Raw genomic sequence first — 23,856 nt, forward strand, 5'->3', positions numbered from 1 at the left:
TGGGGGTGGGGAAGAAAGCAGGTAATACAATTCCACGCTTACAGGGTCCCCAGAGTTTACAGAGGAAGGCAGACAGGCATACACACATACAGACAATAAGTGGTGGTACTTGTAGTAACAGAATCGTGCACTAAGTAAACACGCACCACAGAGGGAAGTGTGACGGATCAGCTGTCACAGCTGCTGCTCATGGTAACGGCCCTGAACTCCATGCGGTTCCGCCAGCATGGCTGCTTCTCGGACACGACCTAGCTATGCAGCTGTAGGAAGTGCCCTCACATCTCTCCAGCCACTGTCCTAATCTGGGCCAGGCATCATTGGTGTGACACCAGACTAACAGTTTTCTTGGCTTCTCTTCTTGCCCTTCTCCAAACCGCTTTGTAGAACCCAGAGCTACTAAATTAGAATCTTTGGACTGGGTGCTCAGTACTTAAAAAACAAGTCTCCCATGTGATTCTGATACACCCCAGCCCCGTGGGAAGCACTGATCTACACTGGAACCAGAACACACACCTGACCTTGACCCTCTCCACACTAAAAATAGTTCAGGGCTATGGACCAGAACACACACTTGACCTTGACCCTGTCCACACTAAAAATAGTTCAGGGCTATGAGGCAGCCCCCTAACTTAGTGGCATTTCCTAATTTGTATCTAAAGGACATGTTCAGCTTCATTTCCAGCCTCTCCACCTCCCCAGCCCTGCATCATTTCAAGTCCGCCTCTGGTCCCAGTGCACTGAGTTAGTTCTCTTTCTCTGAGTCTGTTTTGTTACTTCACCACCTCCATGGCTTTGAGTAACCTAGAACCCCAATACCCTCTTAGGGGCCTTCTAATTTCCCATTCATCTTCAAGACCCAGCTCAGATATCGTGTCTATGAAGCTGTCCCTCAAGGCTCCTGAACTCTCTGGTTCTGCCACAGCACCTCATACAGAAGGGAGGAGATCGTGTCCTCAGACATCACTCGACCATACCTGACTGTACGCTAACCTCACTACACTCCAGGGCAGGGAAGAGGTTCTCTTTGTGCATCAAAGGGCTTTACAGCTGCCTGGGCCATGGGAGGTGATTAAGGACGATTCTTGACTGAGGTCCTTCAGCACAGTCAAAGCCATATGGCTACAAGAGGGTGCTGTGGGATAAGGGGCAGCATTTGTGGATCTGGAATGCAGAGTGGTAATCCACATTTGATGGTCAAAGATAGCTCCAGGACTGAGCTGCCCAACCTACTCACACTCCTGTTTCTGTTCATGTGTTTTGTTTTTGCCAGTGACCTTCAGTGACTGTAAGGGAAATGACAAGCTACACTATGAGGTCTCCAGCCCATACTTCAAGGTGAACAATGATGGCAGCTTAGTCGCCCTGAGAAACATAACTGCAGTGGGCAAGACTCTATTCGTCCACGCCCAGACTCCCCATGCGGAAGACATGGCAGAACTCGTGATTGTCGGGGGGAAAGACATCCGGGGCTCCTTGCAGGTAATATAACTGCTTGAGATAAGTTGGGTCCAAGGAGGAACATTGCGGTCTGTATGTCTTATGGGGAAAATGGGTCTTTGGTTTATTATTGGTCAAGATTCTTTTGCTGTTTGCAAATGATAGAAACCTAACTCAAAACACAGTCTGGCCGGGGGAATTTTGGGGGTCATGTGACAAATATTTCAGGGTTAGCTTTGCCTGCTAGCATGGCTAGGTATCCGTGCCCAGATGATGACATCAACTTTTGTCTTATCCATCTGTGGTTCCATTTTCCTTCTATTGTCTTTACTCTTAGACAGTCCGAACCATCCCTGCTTCCCTGTGTGGAGGTCTCAGCAGCTCCACTTCATTTTCTCAGTCTGATGTCACCTGACAGAGCATCTCTTCCTGATACTGGCAACCCAAGCTTGAAATCGAATCTCATTGGCTGTCCTTAGAGCGTGTGTCCATCCCTGAGCCAGTTACCGTGTCCACTTGGTCCTGAGGCTCTGGTTGGCTAAGTCTGGGTCACATGCCTTGCCCCCAAACCAGGGTAGACTCAGCCCCACCTAAAGCATATGGACTGAGAGTGAAAAAAAGGGTCGTTAGTTACTCAGAGTAAGTTAGGGTGCTGTCATCTAAGGAAGGGAAATGGATGTTGGGCAGGCAAGAACCAGAGTCGCCCACTGGAGTTGTATATGAGGTAACCATGGCATATGGTGCTGCCCCTTTGCCATGCACTGGTGCCCATTCCTTTCCGCATGCACATGTATGCAGATCTCTGCCCCTGCACACATGTGACTTTAGGAATGCCACAAAGTGCCCTTCAGGCTTCCTGATTGTGTCATCCAGAAACATTTGGTACAATGGACTTACCTACTCCTGCTTCACCAGGAGTTCAGAGACTCTGTGGCTTCTCAATTATAGACAGGGATGACACCCAGCAAGACCCAGGCAAAACAATAACAATAATAATGGCGTGTCCCCAGCCTGGTGCGGCTAGCCTTTCCCTACCTGCTGCTGGCCCGCTCTTATCCAGTTTTTTAAAGCCTGTGATTCCCACTGCCTTTCTCCATCTGCCACACTCCCCATAACCCTGCTTTATCTGCTAATTTTGTTCAGTGGTGGAGTGAACACCGATTCCACGGCTGGGGAGCAGAGACAGTACAAATGGCAATGTGAGTGTTGCTTTCCTGCCAAGGCTGTGTGTGTGATCTTGAAAGAGTCATATATCTGCAGACTAGAGGGGTTAAACAGTCTGCAATGGCAAGTAAGTGGCACGTGTGCTGCCCCACTCTGTCACCATATACGTGGCAGATACTGCTAATCACCCCTGGCTTGACCTGAGTGTCTCTCCCAATACAATGCTTCTGGAAGCTACTATCCACTGGTCATTTAGAGATGTTTGTAGGGCTGGAATATATTTGCCATCCCTGGACTGGACAAGCTCCGTAATTCCCCTTTATATCTGTGAATCTGTGAGTTAAGGGTAGATAGCAAGCTACAAATGAATCCACAGTGTGCCACTGATGTTTTCAAAAGAAAATAGGATCTCGGTGAATACATACCAGTGTGGAAATCCATTGGCACCACAAAAGCGAGCTTATCTCTCACTTAGCCGTGGTCATTTTCACAGCATCTCACTAACTCATGATATAAATGACTTGCAAATATCGAAGGCAACAAAACTGCCAGCATGCGCAGCACGGAGTGCTTCTTGGGAACAAGTAAACGGCACAGAGACTCACAGGAGGGGGTGCACATCCAGGACAGAGTGTATTTAGATGCGCATTGTTCACTGTGACTGACAGCTCATTTTTAAATCTGGAACAGACAGTATCATAGTATTTAGCTCAAAGCAGAGTAGAAGGGATTGGAGGCACTTCTTAGGACAAAACTTCACTTTCATAGGCTTGGAGACCCAGGATCGTTACCAAGAGACTCAGTCTTAAAGAGCTGGTCTCTTGAGTTCCAGAAAGACACCCTTCTGGAGGCAAAGCTCCTGGGAGCCCCGGCTGTTTCTCATTTGTCTCTTTCTGAACACACCGTCCACATAGCTTGGCTGCAATCGTTTGCTTCTTATAAAGCACAGTGGAGGCTGCTGTCCTGGTCAGTTTGCCAGGCTCCAGCTGAACGGGGCATTCATCTCCCGCCTCCAGTAATTCTATGAGGTTTGAAAATTGGCCTTGTGAAGTTGCCCAGATGTGTCCATAATACAAAAAGTCCCAAAAAAGAAGAGGCTAGGAAAACAAAATAGCTAGCCAGAGAAGCCCTCTAAGGAAAGCACAGTCCTTCACGGATACCCAGTTGGTATTTTTGAAGCCCTACTCTGTGTGGCAGAGTGGGCCAGCTGCTAGACAAGGAAAGCAATAAGTACACTAGTCAGCTCAGCTCCTGGTTGGGGAGAGAAAGTGAACATGTATGTTGATTAAGTACCAAGTAGGGAGGCAGTGGTGATGGCTGCTCTGTGCCTTTAGAGAAGCGAGAGGGCAGGGGAGGTGGGGCTGGTAACGACAGCCAATGAGTGCATGGTGCTTACTGTGTGCCAGGTGCTGCGCTCACGGGCTGCAGAGGCTGACTCATCTCCCCACCACCGATGAGGCACGTGCTACTGTCCCCATTTTACAAACTGGGGTAAACCGAGGCACAAAGAGGTGAGTGAGGACCTGTATTGTTTAGCGGGACTCTCGTAAGTGTGTGCATCTCAGGGTATGCTTTCATGGGCGTTATTCCTAACCCTCACAACCTCCCTGTGAGGCTGCTGATGGCACTCCCTTCCTACAGATGTGAGGACTTGGCCAAGATCTCCTAGCTTGAAACTGGCAGAAATGAGATTGAGATTCTGGCCTCTCTACCCATTCTCCTTCCTGCCACTTCGCTCACCAGAGGACTGTGCCCCTTGGGTGGCTACCCATGGGTCCAAAGGTGAGGGCATGAGTTAGAGCAATACAGTAGCGATGGAGGGGAACAACCAGTGGAAGGTGTGGTTTGAAGGAAGAAAGAGCCAAGGTTCAGCGTCCTGATGATTCCAAATTGTCTAGCCTAGGAGGATGGAGATGGATTGGACTAGTCAGGGAAGGATAGGTTGGGAAAGGTGAATAGTCCAGCTTCGATGCGTTGAGTTGGCAGCTCCTGGGGACATCTTGATAGAGACAGGGATGGATCTCTGGGTAAACATCTGGGGGAAAAGCAGCATAGTGGTGGGGCTTTGGCTTTGGTGTCAAACTTAAGTGGGTTCAAATTTCTGCTCCACCACTTATGACGATGTGACCTTGGGCAAGCCACTCATCTCCCTGCACTTCAACATCCTCATCTACAAAGCAGGGTTAAGAATAGAGCCTCTATCCCAGAATCATTCCATTGGGCTCAGCACCAGACACCAGGTGACCTGTCCCATCAATGGCATTATTTTAGAACCTCTCGAGAAAGGATAAGGAACCATGGGCTAAATGTCCTCTCTGAGGCCATGACACAGAAACCAGAGATTAGAGGTAGAAGAAGAAAGTGAGGCCGAAGAGAGAAACAAGGGCGCTGGGGCACCCAGCACAATCAAAACAGGAGAGATGTCACAGTGGGTGGTTTCACATCACTATGTTTGGGAAGGAAGGATTCTCTAAGACAAATGTAACCCCAGTGAAGCCCAATTCAGCTGCAGTAACTGGAGCCCAGCAATTCTTTAATAAAAGAATGTGCTGGGCTTCCCTGGTGGCGCAGTGGTTGGGAGTCTGCCTGCCGATGCAGGGGACGCGGATTCGTGCCCCGGTCCGGGAGGATCCCACGTGCCACGGAGTGGCTGGGCCCGTGGGCCGTGGCCGCTGGGTCTGCGCATCCGGAGCCTGTGCTCCGCAGCGGGAGGGGCCGTGGCAGTGAGAGGCCCGTGTACCACACACACACAAAAAAAGGATGTGCCTCTCTTACCTTACCTGCTCCCTGTGACCCCGTTTCACGGGAAGGCCTGTAGCCCAAATCTGTGAAGTCTGATTGTTAATGCTTTCATTATAGACGCTCAAGCTATTGCTGCCTTTTTAATGGGTTGCCCAGAAGCTAGTACCTTCCTGGTCCATGTAAGATCATCTTAGATCTGCATGGGTGGAGGAGCAGTTTATTCCCTTGTCTTTGGACAGACGAGGGGGGATGGTTAAGGAGGGGGCCAGGGTTAACCATGCGTGGACAAAGGCGTTTTCTAGCCTGTGGAATGTGATCATGAACTTGACTCACAGAATTATGTCTGGACAGAACTGTGGCTTGTCCCCGCTAGATCTGCTGTCCCTCACTGCCTGGCAATGGTGAACATGACGACAAGAGAGCATTTTCTATTATTTACTTACTTATTAATTGGTTAGTTATTTTTACCTTGAATATAGAACTTCAAAGGTTTACGTGGAAAAGCTCTGTGTTTCATTCCTTTTGCATCTTGGATAGAGGTGTCTTTACCGTCGGTGTAAATGGGACTCATCAACCTCATTTACACGTTTCAAGCCTGGGGAAAAAATATGCCACTTATTTATTTATTTCTAATTTAAGAATTTGTAGCTTCCATAACTGTAGATTATGGCACCAAATTCTGACATCAAATGAGAACTCAATAAAGTCAGGCTGGGAAGTAAGAACATCAGAGAGCTTGCAGGAATTTATTTTGAATTGATGTTTGGGAGCTAAAGAGACTGTAGCTACCAGATACATTTTGAAATGTGAGAGTTCACGCTCTAAGCAACTCTAGAATTTAGACACCTGTGACCCAGGCAGCTGGGTCTCATGAGCAAAGGAGGAGACATGCATGTAGCAGAAGGGAGAGTTGTGGAGGCCCACAGGCTACAGGCTTGAATCAGGCTTCCCTGCCCCCAGACTGGGGTTATCAGTGCAAATCTGATCCCATCACTCCTCTGCCTAATGGGCCCTTCCTCAAAGAGCCTCAAAGAGCCTGTATCCCAAGGCTCTTTGGCTCTTGGGATAAATTCTGAAGTCTTTATATTATGTGTGAAAAGGTCCTTTACAGTCTAGCCTGGTCTCTACAGCCTTCCCTCAAGCCTGATTCCTGTTCATTTCTAAGTGGCTTGACCTGCTGAAATGTTACTTCCTCCCAGAGCGTTCCCTGGTACCCGTTCCAAAGGAAGGTCTCCCCTGCTAGTCTCACTTCTAGCACCTGTTCTATTCCTTCCTGGCCTTCTTCTCAGTTGCTAATTAAGCATTTACTTCCTTATTTAAAGGATGTTTAAAGTGTGGCTCCCTGATGAGCCTATAAGCTCCCTGAAGTCAGGAATATAGTCTGTTTGCTTTCTACTTCCCTCTCTCACTCCCTGCTTTCCTTCCTTTCTTCCTGGTGTGTCCACTGCTCTATCTTCAGCACCGGGCACAGTGCTGGCATATAGTTGGTGTTCAGTAAATGTCTTTTGAATAAATGCATGAGTAGATTGAGTCCCTCCTTTAATACCACTCCCTGCATTGAACTCTGCCCCCACCCCCCACTACCAAACCACATGTGGTTTCTTGAACTGGCCGAGCTCTCCCTCCCGTTCCTGCTGGCCATTCCTCTGTCTGGATTATGCCCTCTTCGCCGTGGCCCCAGCTGCCCCATGGCCAGCACCAGTTGACAGGGCTAACTCTTTGGAAACTTCTGGACCTGCCAAGATTTCTCTTCTTCAGGGACACCTCTCTGACTGTCCCCTGGCTGGTTAAGTGATTTTTCCTCCATGCTCCTCAGAGAGCCCTGCCTGGTTGCCCCCCATCATAGCCTTAAACTTTAACCATCTCATTTTTCTGTGTTTGTTTTCGTCTCGATTCTGAGCTCTGCAACTCAGGGCTCTGGCTTCCATGCAGGAAGGCTGAGAACACTGCCCTGGAGCTGGATACCTTGGCATGATTCCCAGTGCCACGCTTGACACCTCTGCTCCAGTTCCGTCAGACGTAGAATAGGCTCATAATAGTATCAACTTCACAGAGATGTCACAAGGATTAAATGGGTAAATGTATGCAAAGTATTTAGAACAGTGCCGAGCACGAAGTAGGGGCCACGAGAAAGCCAGTTATTCCCCCTCATCATATCATTAGAGTCAGACTGTAATACATGCACAGTGAGTGAACTGGGCAAATTCAGACAACCCAATCCTTCCTCCCTTCCAATAAGACCAAATTCTGTCAGTTACACAACCTAGAGAATTCAAGATTATACATGAACTTACGTGAAACACTGACTGAACTTCCGAGAGAGGATTCTTTATTCCTATGGGTTCACTTAACAAACATCAAAAGACTTGAAGTATGTAGAAGTTAATTATAAACAGTTTACACTTCTTAACTGGAAGTCAGTGCATGGTATTCTCAGTAAGGGGAAACTGGTCTCTTAATCAAGTTGCTTAAATTAAATGCAAAAATAAAAAATTATTTTCCCCTTTTTTTGGCCATTTAAAAAATCCCTGAAAAAAAATAAGATGAACAGAGAAAGTTATGACAGAAATTGAAAAGGCAAAATTTAAGGCTTGTTTACCTTGTTTGATCATTACCACTGTAAACATGCAATTTAAAAGACATAAGTTTGGGGCTTCCCTGGTGGCGCAGTGGTTGAGAGTCCGCCTGCTGATGCGGGGAACACGGGTTCGTGACCCGGTCTGGGAGGATCCCACGTGTCGCGGAGCGGCTGGGCCCATGAGCCATGGCCGCTGAGCCTGCGCGTCCGGAGCCTGTGCTCCGCAACGGGAGAGGCCACGACAGTGAGAGGCCCGTGTACCACAAAAAAAAAAAAAAAAAAAAAAAGGCATAAGTTTGGCTCCTAATCCAGTTCCAAGAATCATAATGGAAGCAGTTCCAAAAAAATAAAATAAAAGGAGCAAGTAGAGGAAGGAGCAACTTGGGAGAAACCATTGTTTTTATTTTTAATATTTAAAATAAAATATGTCATCAACTGATCAGAAGCCAATATTAATATTGCTGTTAATTATGTATCTTGATCCTCAGGGGAATTACACCTTTTAAATCCACTGCTTTGCAGAATCTTAAGGTTCCATTTGTTAAGTACCTCTTGGAACGGTGAGTCTAGAAGCTCAAAAGCAGCGGCTGAGTGCCCCTCTGTTCCTGCATATGTATGTGCTCTGGGACATTTAGCTGAATTGTTGTGGATGATATTAATTAACCAGGACCTGGAATGACTCCAAACTGGGATTTAATCAAACATTTAGTACTTAATAAGTCATGTGGCACTGAAAAGTCACCTAACTCCTTTGAGGTTTCGTTTTCTCATCTGTACAGTGATACCCTGGCCTTGCTTATATACCATAATGGGGTACAGGAAGTTGAAAAAATATGTATTGTACCTAACCCAGTGCTAACAGCAGATTCTCAATCACGAATTGTTTATTCTTCACTGAAGTACCCAGTTGCTGTCACTTATGCATATTTTTTTCCATTTTTACTAATCTCACACATTCTAGACAAAAATATTTTTGCACCTTTGTTACTGAGATAAACTCCAGTTTTTATCATCCCTGAGCCAACCATTTGAATCTTCTCTGTTCTGGCCACTATACCATCTAACCCCCAAAGTGCCTGTCACACTGCATCCATGTGACTTGACTTCATTTGTTTAAAGCATCTCTGAGAATGAGAGCAACCAGCTTATGGTAAAATTAATAGCCTTGTCTCCAGATCTTATCACGTTGACTGGGAGGGGCTTGGAGTCTGTTAAGCTGGTCAGTGGTATCCATCTTGCTCCCATGAAATATGTTTTATAACCACCATGGTGGAGAACCAATCTGTGCATTTACTGTGGCCATAAAGAAATGAAGAGTTAAAGCTGTAGATATGTAATATGCTCTGATTTAACAAGAGTGTTAACTTCAAAAACCTGCAGAGGACCACTGTTCATGGCAAATGCCTCCCCAGTCACTATTAAGGAAAATCAGTATCCATTTAACTGTTACCCAAATTGGGGAAAATATATAGCTCCAAAATTATGGTACAGATCCAAGAATTGGGCCTAGAATAGGGTATTAGGCTGTTACATTTTGACACACAACTAAATTGTTATGTTTATGATTCTTAGCTCCAGGATACTATTCAAATATAGTAGCTAAGAGACATCCTTCAACTCATTAATTTAAGGAGATAACAGATTGCTTTGTGGATCAGAATCTAAGAAAACTATATTCTGAAGATTAATTTTAATTGAAATGCTTGGGGAAAAATAACTGATCCCATAGAAAGTCTAGATAACTAAAAGTAGCTTCTTTTTGGCTTGTGAAGACTCAAGATTTTATGTTGTACAGAAGTGTGGGCCAATAGAAAAGCAGTGCGAGCCACATATATAATTTTAGGTTTCCTTATTGTAACATTAGAAAAAGACACAGATGAAATTAATTTTAGTAGTATATATTAAACCAGGCACTTCCCTGGTGGTCCAGTGGGTAAGACTCCCTGCTTCCAATGCAGGGGGCCTGGGTTCAATCCCTGGTCGGGGAAGTAGATCCCAAATGCATGCTGCAACTAAGAGTCTACATGCCTCAACTAAGAAACCTGCATGCCGCAGCTAAGACACAGTACAGCCAAAATAATAAATAAATAAAGCTAAAAAAAAATAGTATATATTAAACCATATATAGTGTATATTTAACCATAAATATACCCAATGTATATATTGTATATTTTATATATACACACACACATACACACACCCAATATATGCATATTAGGTTAAATTTCATAGATGATGTAGATATAGATATTCTCTATATAGATATATCTCTATATCTATTTCTGTATATCTATATAGATACTCTCCATATCTATATAGATATATCTATATATATCTCTGTCTCTCTACATATACATATATACATATATATAGACATACAGACAGAGATATATCTAAGTAGATATGGAGAGTATCTATGAAGTGTGTGTGTGTGTGTGTGTGTGTGTGTGTGTGTATAAATAAATGTATCCTAATATATATAAAACCTAAAACATAATTTATCTAAGATATATCAATAAGTAATCAGGTAAACATTATTAATAATTTTTTACATTCTTTTTCTACTGAATCTTTGAAATGCAGTATGTATTTTACACTCACAGCACATCTCAATGTAAATTAGCTAGATCAAGTGCTTAATAGCCACAAGTAGAAATTGGCTATCAGTTAGACAGGGCTGCCATGGAATGCTGCTGGAATATTTATAAATTTTGAAAGAGAAATGGAAAGAGTCATTCCCTGGGGGCCTACTACATGTCAGGACATTGTCTTAGATGTTCTCACACACACACATCTGTTTTTCTGCTCCTCATAGCCAGCCTGTGCCACTGGTAATCTGTTTCCTACTTTGCTGATGCAGAAGTAGCCCAGGTTCAGAGATGTTGAGTGACTTGGCCAATGTCATCATTCTGTCAGCAACTGGCAGAATTGGAAATTGGGCCTGGGCCTTCTGATTCTATGCAGTCCCTGCTATTTTAGTAATACTGACATTTACAGCAGAAATAGTGCTTTTCTGTTCTACTATAAAGACTATGAAATGACATAGGAAAATTAAAACGTGGTTAGAAAATAAAAAATGAATGCAGAGCTGAGCAAAAACTCCTAAAGAAATTTTAGGTAGGTGGACAAGTCCTGTGTTATCACAACACTTTTAAAAACTCTCATCATGAATAGAATCTTTGGAGAAAGAACCTCATGGAAACAGCACAAGGTTTCTAAATACAAATGTCCCTTAGGCCCTGAGTTCCTTTATTTCAGACCTTACCTCATTCATCTTCATAGTCCTAGAGTCTAGTGAAAATGTATTACATTTATACTTTTTAAATTATAATTTAAAATTTTATTTTAGTATTTATTATATGGATTTGATCCTCACAACAACGCCTTGAAGCAGATGGTGTTATTCTTGTTTTATGAGTCAAGAAACTGAGACTCAAAGAAGTCAAGAGGTCGGTCAGTCTCAGGTGTTAGAGCAGGTCAAGTGGCACCTCAGCATTCAAACTGACAGTGATTCCCTAGGCCCAGTGTTCTATCCACAGCTAGCTTTCCAACAGCTGCTTGGGGCTTTTCAAGTAAAAGGAATATAGAATCATCAGAGAGACATTTTCACCTAGTATTTTTGATGGGATAAGATAATGTGATAGAATGCATATTTTTCTAGGCTCTCTGATATACTTCTAACCTCCTATCTTTTATTATTACCATAAATGAAATACAAGTGAATTCTAAGTGTAAGTATTGAGGTGGTAACCTGTTTTTTAAACTCGCCTCTTATCTGGCACATGGAGATACGTGATCACCGTGGTCTTTGCCAGTTGGCACGGCTGCTCTTATTGGAGATGAAATGACGTAGGAAAATTTCAAACTGATTAGAAATTTTAAAAATCATATAAATCTGAGGTAGAATTCTAAGGAAATTTTTGGTAGTTGGAGCCCTGTGTTGTCATGACACTTTTTAAAAACTTTCCTCATGAATAAAACTTTTGGAAGTAGAACCACTTGGAAACAACACAAGATTTTCAAACGTAAATGTCTCCTAGGCCACTCTGCAAAAGTCTGGTTCTCAGTTCTGATGGAAAGAACAAACAAAAAATTTTCAACGATAAGAGGGCACGGTTGTTGATACAGACCATGGACTGTCTCTATGTAGTTTTTTGGTCTCAATATTCGAAAACTCGGTAGCAAAGGAACATTGAGAGGATGTACCACTTACTCAGTGTCCCTCCACCAAGCACACGGGTTAATTAAATTACGTGTTCTTCACCCAGACTTTTAAGGAAGAAGCCTGAGCATCTGGAGAAAATAAAGCAAAGAAGAGCATTATGCCTCCAGCCAACCATATCCTCTATCTGCCCATGCGGGTTTCTGTAAGCCGGGCTTGATTTGTGGTACATGACAGGGTGGCAACTCCTCTTGGGCCACACTTTGATGCTGTTTGATCCTCAACTCAATTGCTTGTTCAGACAAAGCCAAGTCTAGTCTCAAGCTATCACACAAACATGAATGAGCCTCTGGCCGGGGCCCAACCTCATCAGGCTTATTTTGTCTTTTTTGTGCTCCTGTTAACAGAAGTCCTACCTTCTAGGGATGCTACTTAAAAATAATAACAGTAATAATAATACAATAAGTCCCCTACGTATGAACGAGTTCCGTTCCAAGACTGCATTTGTAAGTCCAGTTTGTTCCTAAGTCCAACAAAGTTAGCCTAGGTGCCCAACTAACACAACGGGCTATATAGTGCTGTACTGTAACAGGTTTATAATACTTTCCACACAAATAATACTTAAAAACAAACACAAAAAATAAACATTTTTAATCTTACAGCGCAGTACCTTGAAAAGTACAGTAGTCCAGTACAACAGCTGGCATCCAGGGGCTGGCATCAAGCGCACAGGCAAGAAGAGTTATTAACTGGAGGAGGGAAGGAGGTGGGAGATGGTAGAGCTGAAGGATCGTCAGCAAAAGGAGACGAAGGGCAAGCTACAATTTCACCCACACCTGGCGTTGACGGCACAGGTTCTGGTTGCTTGCTGGATTCAGTTCTATCTACCCTCTTGAAAAAACAATCCAGTGATGTCTGGGTAGTAGCTCTCATCCTCCATGCACCTAGAGCCCGAGCCCCGCAACAAGGGAAGCCACCGCGATGAGAAGCCCGCACATCACAACGAAGAGTAGCCCCTGCTCACGACAACTAGAGAAAGCCCGTGCGCAGCAACGAAGACCCAATGCGGCCAAAAATAAATTAAAAAAAAATATACTCTACTACTGTACTCTATACAGTACTGTACAGTAAAGTACACAAAAGCACAACCACTTGTAGAGGATGCACACACATAACAATGTATGCCAGACACGTGAACTAACTTACGTGACTGGACATGTGCAAGTGCGTTCGCATCTTTGAAAGTTCATAACTTGAAGGTTCATGTGTAGGGGACTTTAACGACAACAAGAGTGCCTACATCCCAGTGGGGTCCACAACGGAACCACACTTTGCTGAATTGCTTCTTTCTTATAAGGCCAGAAGTATCAACAATCAAAAGGCAAATACTGTGGGTACGTGGGCATCAAAATATGATTTATTTATTTATTTATTTTTGGCTGTGTTGGGTCTTAGTTTCTGTGCGAGGGCTTTCTCTAGTTGCGGCAAGTGGGGGTCACTCTTCATCACAGTGCGCGGGCCTCTCACTATCGCGGCCTTTCTTGTGGAGCACAGGCTCCAGACGCACAGGCTCAGTAGTTGTGGCTCATGGGCCTAGTTGCTCCGCGGCATGTGGGATCTTCCCAGACTAGGGCTCGAACCTGTGTTCCCTGCATTGGCAGGCAGATTCTCAACCACTGTGCCACCAGGGAAGCCCAAAATATGATTTTTTTTTTAGCAGAAAATAGATTTTGTTAACACTTGCTCTTCTTTATCATGCAAAGAGAGGTAAATTATCAAAAAAGTACTTTAAATAATATCCCATATACAATTTCAGGATTTGACTTATCAATAGACTTACACGTAGGCAGAGAAATTTCAAATGCTAACAAAGATGGCATCTTACTTCTCTTGGCAATTCCCAGTCTCCAAGTACTGGTGAACATAGCCAGTTGGAGAGATCTTTAGGTGGAGAAAGAGCTTCCCTAAGGGATGGAGAAATACAAATATTCAAGGGCTACTCAAGGCCAGTAGGGCTCAAAAAATGTGAGACTGCCTTCCAGGCAACAGTGCAAAGGTATCCTTCTTGATTAGAGGCAGCCTTCAGTTGGCCTGAATACATTGCTCTAACTCCATTGACCCCAGTGGTTTGCCACCATCCTTCTTACAATTCAGAAGGGGAGATTGAGAGTCAGAAGGGGAGAGTGAGAGTCTTCCTCACTGTTCTTTGTCTCTTACACCAATAAGAGAAAACTGGACCTGTGGTTCGAGAGGGGGCTTTTCCTTCCCTTGTGGTCTACATAGTTTCTCCTGCCTCCCAGCTATTTATGGAAATTAGATGGTTCCTTCAATTTTCTATTTTTGTGTAGCAGATCCTTTTGACAAAGGGTGTGCATTGTCAACCAATCCCTTCATCATATCAGGCAAATTGGGCTTCTGTTGACAACAACTTTTTACAACTCCTTTCCTTTCAAGTTAAGAAGCTGTAAACAATGATAGTTCTCCAAGAGACCCCAGGAATGGTCTGAATAACTATAACTAGGCTTTTCCTAAAGACCACACCCTGTCCATCACTGTCATTCCAGATGCCCCTGTATGCTACTTATTTTTTTTAGCTTCTGTTGTGAGATTTAAGACAGCAAATCAGGATGCATTATCTTCCTCCTTCCATTGTCCATCTCACAAACCCCAGTTAACACAGGTAATTGAGGCTTGACTGCTTTTTTACTCCAAGTCTCTCATTCAATTTGGACCTTGTTAGCAAAGCCTAACTCCTAAGAGCGTGACCGTCAGTCTTATTTGCCTGGTTTTCCTGTGATTTCCTCTTTCACTCAGGCCTTTGGATATTTTTTCTACATAGAAAAAAATTAAAGAAAAATAAATGCAAAAAACCCAAGAAAGTCCCCCTATATATATATATTTTCAAATTCTACATAAATCTTACAATTTTGGTGTTGGTTTATTAGGTGAAGTAAATTATATGCTCCATAAGGGTAGAGACTGTGACTGAACTGTTCATTGCTATAAATCTAGCACTTAATATAATACCAGGCACTGAATAAATACTTATTGAATGACTAAACAAATGCCAGAGGTGGAATGAATATTCATGCTAATAATGCTGATCATAGCCAACATTTATTTAGCTCAAATTCTGTGCCGGGCACCTCTCTAAGTGAATTTCTTATGTTAAGTCATTTAATCATTACAGCAACTCTATGACATAGGTACTGTTATCTTCAACTCTATGACATAGGTACTGTTATCTTCAACTCTATGACATAGGTACTGTTATCTTCAACTCTATGACATAGGTACTGTTATCTTCAACTCTATGACATAGGTACTGTTATCTTCAACTCTATGACATAGGTACTGTTATCTTCAACTCTATGACATAGGTACTGTTATCTTCATTTTCCAGATGAACAGAGTAAGACATGGAAAAGGTATGTGACTTTCCCACAGTTATACAACTGGAATATTTCAGAGCTGTACTTTGTACTCAGACTGTTCAAAAAGCTTTATCAAAACATTTTATCCTTTTTTGTCAAGATAGAGCAATATGAGCTGAATATTATCACTGAACATTAGTTAAGTAGGTTCAGAGTAGTTGAATAGCTGCATCTAAAAGATCTGAAAAATAATCTTTCAGCCTAAAGAATGGCTTCTGCATGCAGTCAGTGGCCCTAACTGATTGAGTTCGTCCCAGTGGTGGAGACGAAGATAGGAAGCCATGATTTTTAATTTGTAACTTTCACAGCTCTGGGGTCCTAACTGGATTGTAAACTCAAGATTCAAAAAGAACTCAAGTCCCTACAAGGATGCACTGAAATTAACAAGGCAACGTCAGTGGGTATAGATGTGAAGCCCCATCTATAGACAAAAAGAAAATTTTGGAAAACGGGATAGGCGTGATGTGAAAAGACTTGGTTGATGAAGAATTCACATTCATGGAACCACAGCAACTTCCTCTCTCCAGGTCCCTGCCATTATGGCTACTCTGATGATTCATGCTTAATTTATTGCTCATCACCTTGAGCACTACTCCAAGACTTTTCCCTTTTCCTTAAGCAATAGGCCCTATCCCCCTGCCTGCAATTTTCTGCAGCTGGCCCTTCATTTCTCTCTGATGAAAAGTTTATAGCATCCAACCTGAGCTTTTCTGATTCCCTCTTCCATCTCTTCCCACCTCCAATCTTTCCCTCGCCTCTCAGAGGAAGACCAACTCTTCCTTCTCTTTTTGAACCTTCACTGTGCCCTTGACCCCACTCCTTTCTGCTTCAGTTTCATCATATGCTCCCCTTCAGTTTTACACCTTCAGTGGTTTCCTCCTCTCTGAATCCTCCCCTCTGCCTTCAAACATGCTCCCATCTCCCCAGGTTGAAACAAATTTCCATGGGGTGATTTCACTTTCTCATCACTGCCCTTCCCTTCACCAATCTCCTGGAAAGCAAAGTCTTCACTGAAAATGTCTATTCCATCACAGACTCACACCTTAATACTCCAAAATGGGCCTCCTGCCCTCAACATTTTGCTGAAATTTCTCTCTTTTGAAGATCATGGAAAGAAAAGAGCTGGTTTCCTTAAACTTTTTCTAAGTCCTGAGCCCACTTGAATTCTCTGAAGCATTTGGCAACTTATTTTAATTTTATTGAAGTGAAATTCATATAACATAAAATTAACCATTTTAAGTTGAACATATCAGTGGCATTTAATATATTCATGATGTTATGCCACCACCACCTCTAGTTCCAAAATATTTTTATTACTGCCCCCAAAAACCCATCGTATCTAGTAATCATTTGATCCCTCTAGTCCTCAGCAAACACTGATCTGCATTCTGTTTCTGAGAATTTACTCATTCTGGATATTTTATATAAATGGAATCATATAATATGTGGACTTTTGCAACTGGCTTCTTCTACTTAACATAGTGCCTTCAAGGTTCATTCATGTTGTAGCATGTATAGCTACTATATTTCCTTTTATGGCCGACTAACACTACTCTGTATGGATAGACCACCATTTGTTTATTCGTGCATCCATCGATGGCCATTTGGGTTGTTTCCACCTTTTGACTATTGTGAATAGTGCTAGTACAAACATGCGTGTACATGTATTTGTTTAGGTATTAGCTTTCAGTCCTTTTGTGTTTATACCTAGAAGTAGGAATGGGATTGCTCAGTCATATGGTTTATGTTTAACTTGTTGAGGAACCAGCAAACCGTTTTCCATAGCAGCTGAACCATTTTACATTCCCACCAGAGCGTTTGACAGTTTTGAAATGCTCCTTGAAATGCCGTCTCATCTGCCTTCAAAGACATCGTACTCTCCCACTGGTTCTCCCACTCTTTATGTATATGGCAACCCCTTATATTTTTTCTCCTCTAATTCCTCTTCCTTCTCTTCCTGTCATTGGAGGTGTCCTTCAGATTTCTGTCTTGATTCTCCTCTGCTGGTTTCTACCATTCTCAACTATCTCATCCAACTGGGTGGCTTTAAACATCCCCTCTTTAGGACGTCTCTAAATTCGCAGCTCCATTTCTGACTTTAGGTTGCTCATGTCTACTGCCTACAGGACATGTCCACTTGTATGTCTTGTCTCTCAAGGTTAGTGTGTGTGTGTACAGATGCTTACTCTTGTGGACCTCTAAACCTCATCTTCTTGGATTCTCTATTTCTTACAGTGGCATCCTTGTCTTCTCAGGCATCCGAGCCTTAATTTGTCTTTGATGCCTCATCACCTGAGAAGTCGGTGGCACTTCTCATTCTTTCTCTCTCCCATGAGGTTTTTACCTGTACACCTTCTCCATTATAGTCGCTACAACTAGTTAAGACATGACATCCTCTTACCTGGCCTGTGACGGTGCTTTGTGAATAGCATTTCTCTTAAGTCTGACTTCTTCTCTTCCCTTTTGATCCAATCCACATGCCTATTACTGCTGAATTGTTCTTCCCAAAGCATAGCCAGGATCGTATCATGCCCTATTCAAAGGCCACCAGGGGCTTCTGATGCCTACTGAGCAACATTCCAATTGACCCCAAACTGGCTTTGTCATCTTCACCCTTCACTGCTCTTCATCACTCATGTGATTCTCCCACCAAAGTAAGCTCTTATCCTCCACATTCACTTAAAATGATATGGTCTCTTCTACATCTGTCTCTAGGGGTGGTATAAATCGGTTGCAATAGGCTTACAGGAATAAAGACCAGGTTAGGAGTTGTGATGTTAGCAGAACCCTTGATTTATTTTTTTAATGATGTATATTTTAGCCAAATGAATGCTAATGCAAGTAGGCTAATTAGTTGCTATGAACTTCTCTTTTTTTGAGATTTGTAAGTAATCATGGTGAAAATAATGCTACAGTCAATAATGAAACATGATATACTTGTAAAGCGTACAGATTACATAATTTGCAATGACTGGGTGCCGGGAGCTCTATAATCTGGATCTCGTTAAGATGTTCAGAATCCTTTATACATGTGGTAGGGTTACCACTTATAGTGAGAGCTCTCAGGAAATGTCTGCTTATTGACCACAACAGCCAGATACGAACTTCATCCTACCTACCATCCAATGTAGCTGTAGGTAGAATTTACAATACCTATCATATTATTCATCATCTCATTAAGAATGAAGTATTCAAATTCCTGAGAGAAACTGAGACCCCAAATTGGATTGTTTCCTCTGAGGGATATAGCTCTCTTTTCTAGGACTTCACTCTGATTTATTTTGACTATGGCTTCTTTGGTCAACCATTTAATTTTTTTTTTTTTTTTTTTTTTTGGTTAACTTTGTCCTTGTTGATGCTAATGCACTCCTGTCTTGTGGAAATGAGGAAAATTCAGATAGTGTATGAGAGGGAAAGTGGTTAGATAAATTAGAAGCATGAATAATTTATGGAGAAATAATTCAAGCAGCTAACTATATTGTGCATTCTCTGCTTACTTCATGAATGATCCATATGCCAAGTCCATACAAGTTAATGTTTATTTCTAGAAACCTTTACCAAAATGGGCAAGAAGTAGTAAATGCCTCATTATCCTTTCAGAGTGCCTAATGATACATTATTTTTTGTTACAAAACCTCAGGGTTTCTGAATGCATTGTTATAAATCCAAGCTGTCACCATTTCTTTGGCAAGAAAAAGAACAGCATCCTGTAGAAATAAGATGTAAGATTAACAATTCAGGTTCATATATTTTCATCGCTCCCTGAATTCTGCCACACATGGCAAAAAACTACATTCCATATTTGTTTTATAGAAAATATGCTGTAAAGACCCATAAAACATTTAAGAATATTTAGAAAAGTAAAAATGGAAATTTCAGAAATAAAACTTTAAGTAAGAACAATGGAAGATAGACCATCAGCAATTATTAATGAAATAGACATTTTATAAAGTAGTATTTGGCAAAGTAAATAGGTTGTATATGTTGGACCAGAGTTTAAAGGTATCCTGGTTTTTCTTTCCACATAAGACAGCCTACTGGGAAAGGCCAAAAAGTGAGTCATTTAATAGTTAAGCCATTGCAGTCAAATTTCCTGGGTTTAAATCTCAGCTCTGGAGTTCATCGACCTTGAGATTTGTGATAAATTCTTTTTTTACCATTTTAAAACTTAACATTAAAAAAAATCTGTGAAATGGGAATAAAAATAGTACCTCCTAGGGTTAATATGAGAGTTGAATGACATAATACATGTGAAGATCTTAGAACAGTGCCTGGCACACAGTAAATACTAAATACTATTATCTAGTACAGAAGAATGACCATGTCCTAATATGGTACAAACAGTAAATGCACAGGATAGGGAGTTCTGGCTTTAACTATAACTTAGCATAGGAGCTAAATGGGTATCATAAACTTAATGTAGGGCCTCAGTATGTGTCAAAAGTACCCAGTTTTCCTTTTTTTTTTTTTGACTTTTTATGTGTCCTCATTTTTAGACATTCTCTCTCCTTGTGTATCAGAAGATACTCATTTTAGGATAATGCAAACAGGACTTATTTACAATGAGATGATTTCCCAAGGTAAGGTGGAATATAGAATAACATGAGGACCCAGAAATATAAATTGATAAATGCTCCAATTAAAAGCAAAAATTATTACACTGGATTTTAAAACAACAGCTATATATTGCTTAAATTAGATATACTTTAAATGTAAGGATACAAAAAGATGAAAAGTGAACAAATTTAAATAAACTTATCATATAAATGTTAACCAAAACAAAGTTGGTGCAGCTATGCTATTTTCAGGGGAAATATAGATGGTAAAGAAGTATTACTACAGATAAAAAGGGTTATTTCAGAATTATAAAACCATACAGCTGGTAGATGTAACAGTCCTAGATTTGGCTGCATTCAATTAGAAATGTAAAATAAAACTAATATATAAAGCAGAACTAATAGTAAAAATAGAAAAACCCATAATCATAGCTAGAAATTTTAACTCGCTTCTCAGTAACTGATATATTAGTCTAAATGGAAATAAGGTTAATGGAAATTTCGATAGCATGTATAGAACACTGCGTCGAAAAACTTCAGAATACACATTCTTTCCAAGAACACATGGAATAGTTTCCAGTATATCATATGCTGGTCATAAAGTACATCTAAAAAATTTCAAAAGATAGAAATCATACAGAATATGTATTCTGACAATTGTGGATTTAAAACAGAAATCAATAGTAAAAAGAAAACTAGAAGATCCCCATATGTTTGATATTCCAAAGCAGTATACTTTGAAATATTCCATGGGTAAAATAAGAGGTAATAGTAGAAGGTAGAAAACATTATGAGTGGAATATTTTAAAAATATAACAAAACTTGCGGGATGCAGATCAAGTAAAGGAAAATTTTATATCTTTGAATGCATAACTAGAAAGGCTGAAAGTAAATGATCTAAATCAAAGAATGGCAAATTTAACCCTAGGAAAATAAAGGGAAGGAAATAATAAAGATAAAAATTATAAAGATAAAAATAAAAAACATAGAAAGTAGATTAAAATAGGAAAAAATGTAAGAAAGTCACAAGTTGGTTCTTTGAAAAATTCATAAGTTGGTAAGTCCCTAGAAAGGATGACCAAGAAAAAGAAAAAAGGTGCGATGATTACCAATCAAATGAATGAAAAAGGAGATATCACTAGGGATCCTCCAAATATTTTAAAAAAAAAACACACAAGAAAAGGGCATTGTGAATACACTTCTGAAAATCAATTTGAAAATTAAATAAATTTGACAAATTCTCTCAAAAACTAAAAACAAACTTACCAAAACATAACAAGAAGAAATAGAAAATCTGAATAGCCCTATATCTATTATTTAAAAACTCTATAGCCTACAAAAACTCCAGGCCGGGTGACTTCATGGTGAATTCTACCAAACATTTAAGGAAGAAACTAAATCAATTTAAAAAAATCATCCATGAAACAGAAAAAGTGAAACCTTTTAAAACTTCTTTTATTAAGGCAAGTATAACCTTCATCAAAATAGCAGACATAAACATTAGAAGAAAAGAAAATTATAAGCCAGTTTCTCCCTATGTATACAAATGGAAGATAGATAAATTGGACTTCACTAAAATTAAAAAAAAAAAAAAGAAAAAACGTGCTCATCCAAAGACACCATTGAGGAGATAAAAAGGTAGGCTACAGAGTGGGAAGGATATTTGTAATATGTGTATCTATTATAGGACATTTATCCAGGATACATTGACAGTTCCTGCAAAATAATAACAAAAGGCAGATAAACCAATTAAAAATGGTTAATGGGTTTTAACAAGCCCTTTACAAAAGAGGATATCCAAATGACCACTAAATGTATTAAAAGGGTTTCTAAAGTCATTAGCCATCAGGGAAACACAAAGTAAAGCTATTAGGAGATTATACAGAGATATTATTACATACACACACCAAAATGGCTTAGACAGTACCAAGTGTTGGCAAGGATGTGCAGCAGCTGGAACTCTAACACACTGCAAACTGAACATCTGTGACCTAGAAATTCCACCTCTAGATCTATACCTAGAAGAACTGTATACATATGTACACCAAAAGACATTTACAAGAATGTTCAGAACACTATTCATAATACCTGAAAACTCGAAACACCTCAAAAGCCCATCAAGGTACAAATGGATACATTTTAATATATACATAAGAGGAATATTATGTAGCAATAAGAAAATACTATTATGCTTAAGAACTTCATAGACATAACATCACATGAAAGAAGCCAGATAGGAAGAGACAGGCCCAGGTAGGTGAAGTTCAACAATGGGCAGAACTATCTGACGGTGGTAGAAATCAGAACAGTGGTTACCTTTGGAAGCATGATCACTGCAGAGGGCATGAGGGATGTGTCTGTGGTGATGACAGTATTGTATATCTTGATCTCCATGGTGGTTACATAGGATTATTCACCACATGCACACACAAATTCACGAAACTGTACACTTGCAGTTTAATATATGAATGATAAAAATTATGCTTTAATTAAAAAGTTGAAAGTAAGTAAAAGGAGAGTGGCAGTTGGATGACTCTTCCTTTTGGTGAGTTAGCAAATATTTCTTACTGTCACCCCAGGTGTGAGAAGAATGCATACATACCACTGAAGCTGTAGCCTGAATCCTTAGTCTGACACACAAACCTGGCTAGAACCAGGTCCTAGCCTCCCTCCATTCCTTCTGGCCTACACCATCTTGAATCTTCTTGACACCTGACAATGTGAAGTTTAAACCCCCTGAGATAAAATCACCTCCTACTCTAGAAGTAGGAGAGGAAAGGAGTTGAGACCAGCGCGTGGGTCAAGCATACCTGTATTTTAAGTACCACTAAGAAAGAAAAATGCTGACACTTAAATTTGGACACAGTCCTTCCTTAACATCAATTGCAAGATACATCTCTAACTTTTAGAGACATTGAAATGGGGTAGGGGAAATGGCTTAGAAATAAGAAAAAGGGGTGTCTTAGATTATCATGACTCCCAAGCAACTTTACTTTTAAAAGTAAGGATACTGAGTCTCCCTGGTGGCGCAGTGGTTGGGAGTCTGCCTGCCGATGCAGGGGATGCGGGTTTGTGCCCCGGTCCGGGAGGATCCCACGTGCCGCGGAGCGGCTGGGCCCGTGAGCCATGGCCGCTGAGCCTGTGCGTCAGGGGCCTGTGCTCCATGGCGGGAGAGGCCACAACGGTGAGAGGCCCGCGTACCGCAAAAAAAAAAAACAAAGTAAGAATACTTATTTAACCCCATGAAATCTTTTTTGTGTTAAACACACAAATCATTTAATAATATTTTTTAGCCCTAAATACAAATTTAGTTTCTTGTTCTTTGTCAGTTAAATGCTCTGTCAGGTTTGGAGTGTGACTTTAGCCCCTCTCCTTTTTCAGAGCCCTCTGAAGATTTTTTTTCATCTTTACCATTTTTTGGAGAAAAAGTAGGTTTCACTTCACTCATCAAACAAAAGGACCTGGGTAGCAGAGCCTCTATGTTTGATTTGAGTGGGCTTTCTCATATATGCCACTGGCCAGATTCTTCTAGAAAAATATTTGTCCTTCTCTGATGGTTTGCTATTTTTGTGTTTCAACATGCGGGTGTCAAATAATATGTTTCTCTTTTTCCCAACATATGTGTTCTTGTGACCTCACAGATTACGGGGATACCTTTTGTTCTGACAGATGCTCTTTCAGACTTCCTGCCATGGTGCTGAGGGATGGCATGGACAGAGGGTTCTAACTGCCAGGAGGATAGGGCTGGGCCTCAGGAGCCAGTCTTCTCTGCCCAGCTCCCTT

The 23,856-nt window shown here is 41.3% G+C and overlaps 1 protein-coding gene across 2 annotated transcripts in view; it reads left to right on the forward strand.

The window, feature by feature from the left end:
- Positions 1-23,856, forward strand: part of CDH13 (cadherin 13) — a 1,030,265-nt gene that overhangs the window by 382,837 nt on the left and 623,572 nt on the right. For both annotated transcript variants that reach the window (XM_032613947.1, XM_032613948.1), the window contains exon 3: positions 1,271-1,479. In XM_032613947.1, coding sequence (XP_032469838.1) covers positions 1,271-1,479 — 209 coding nt within the window. The remainder of the gene's footprint in view (positions 1-1,270; positions 1,480-23,856) is intronic.

This window comes from Phocoena sinus, chromosome 19, assembly GCF_008692025.1.
Source record: "Phocoena sinus isolate mPhoSin1 chromosome 19, mPhoSin1.pri, whole genome shotgun sequence".
In the NCBI taxonomy this organism is placed as follows: Eukaryota; Metazoa; Chordata; class Mammalia; order Artiodactyla; family Phocoenidae; genus Phocoena; species Phocoena sinus.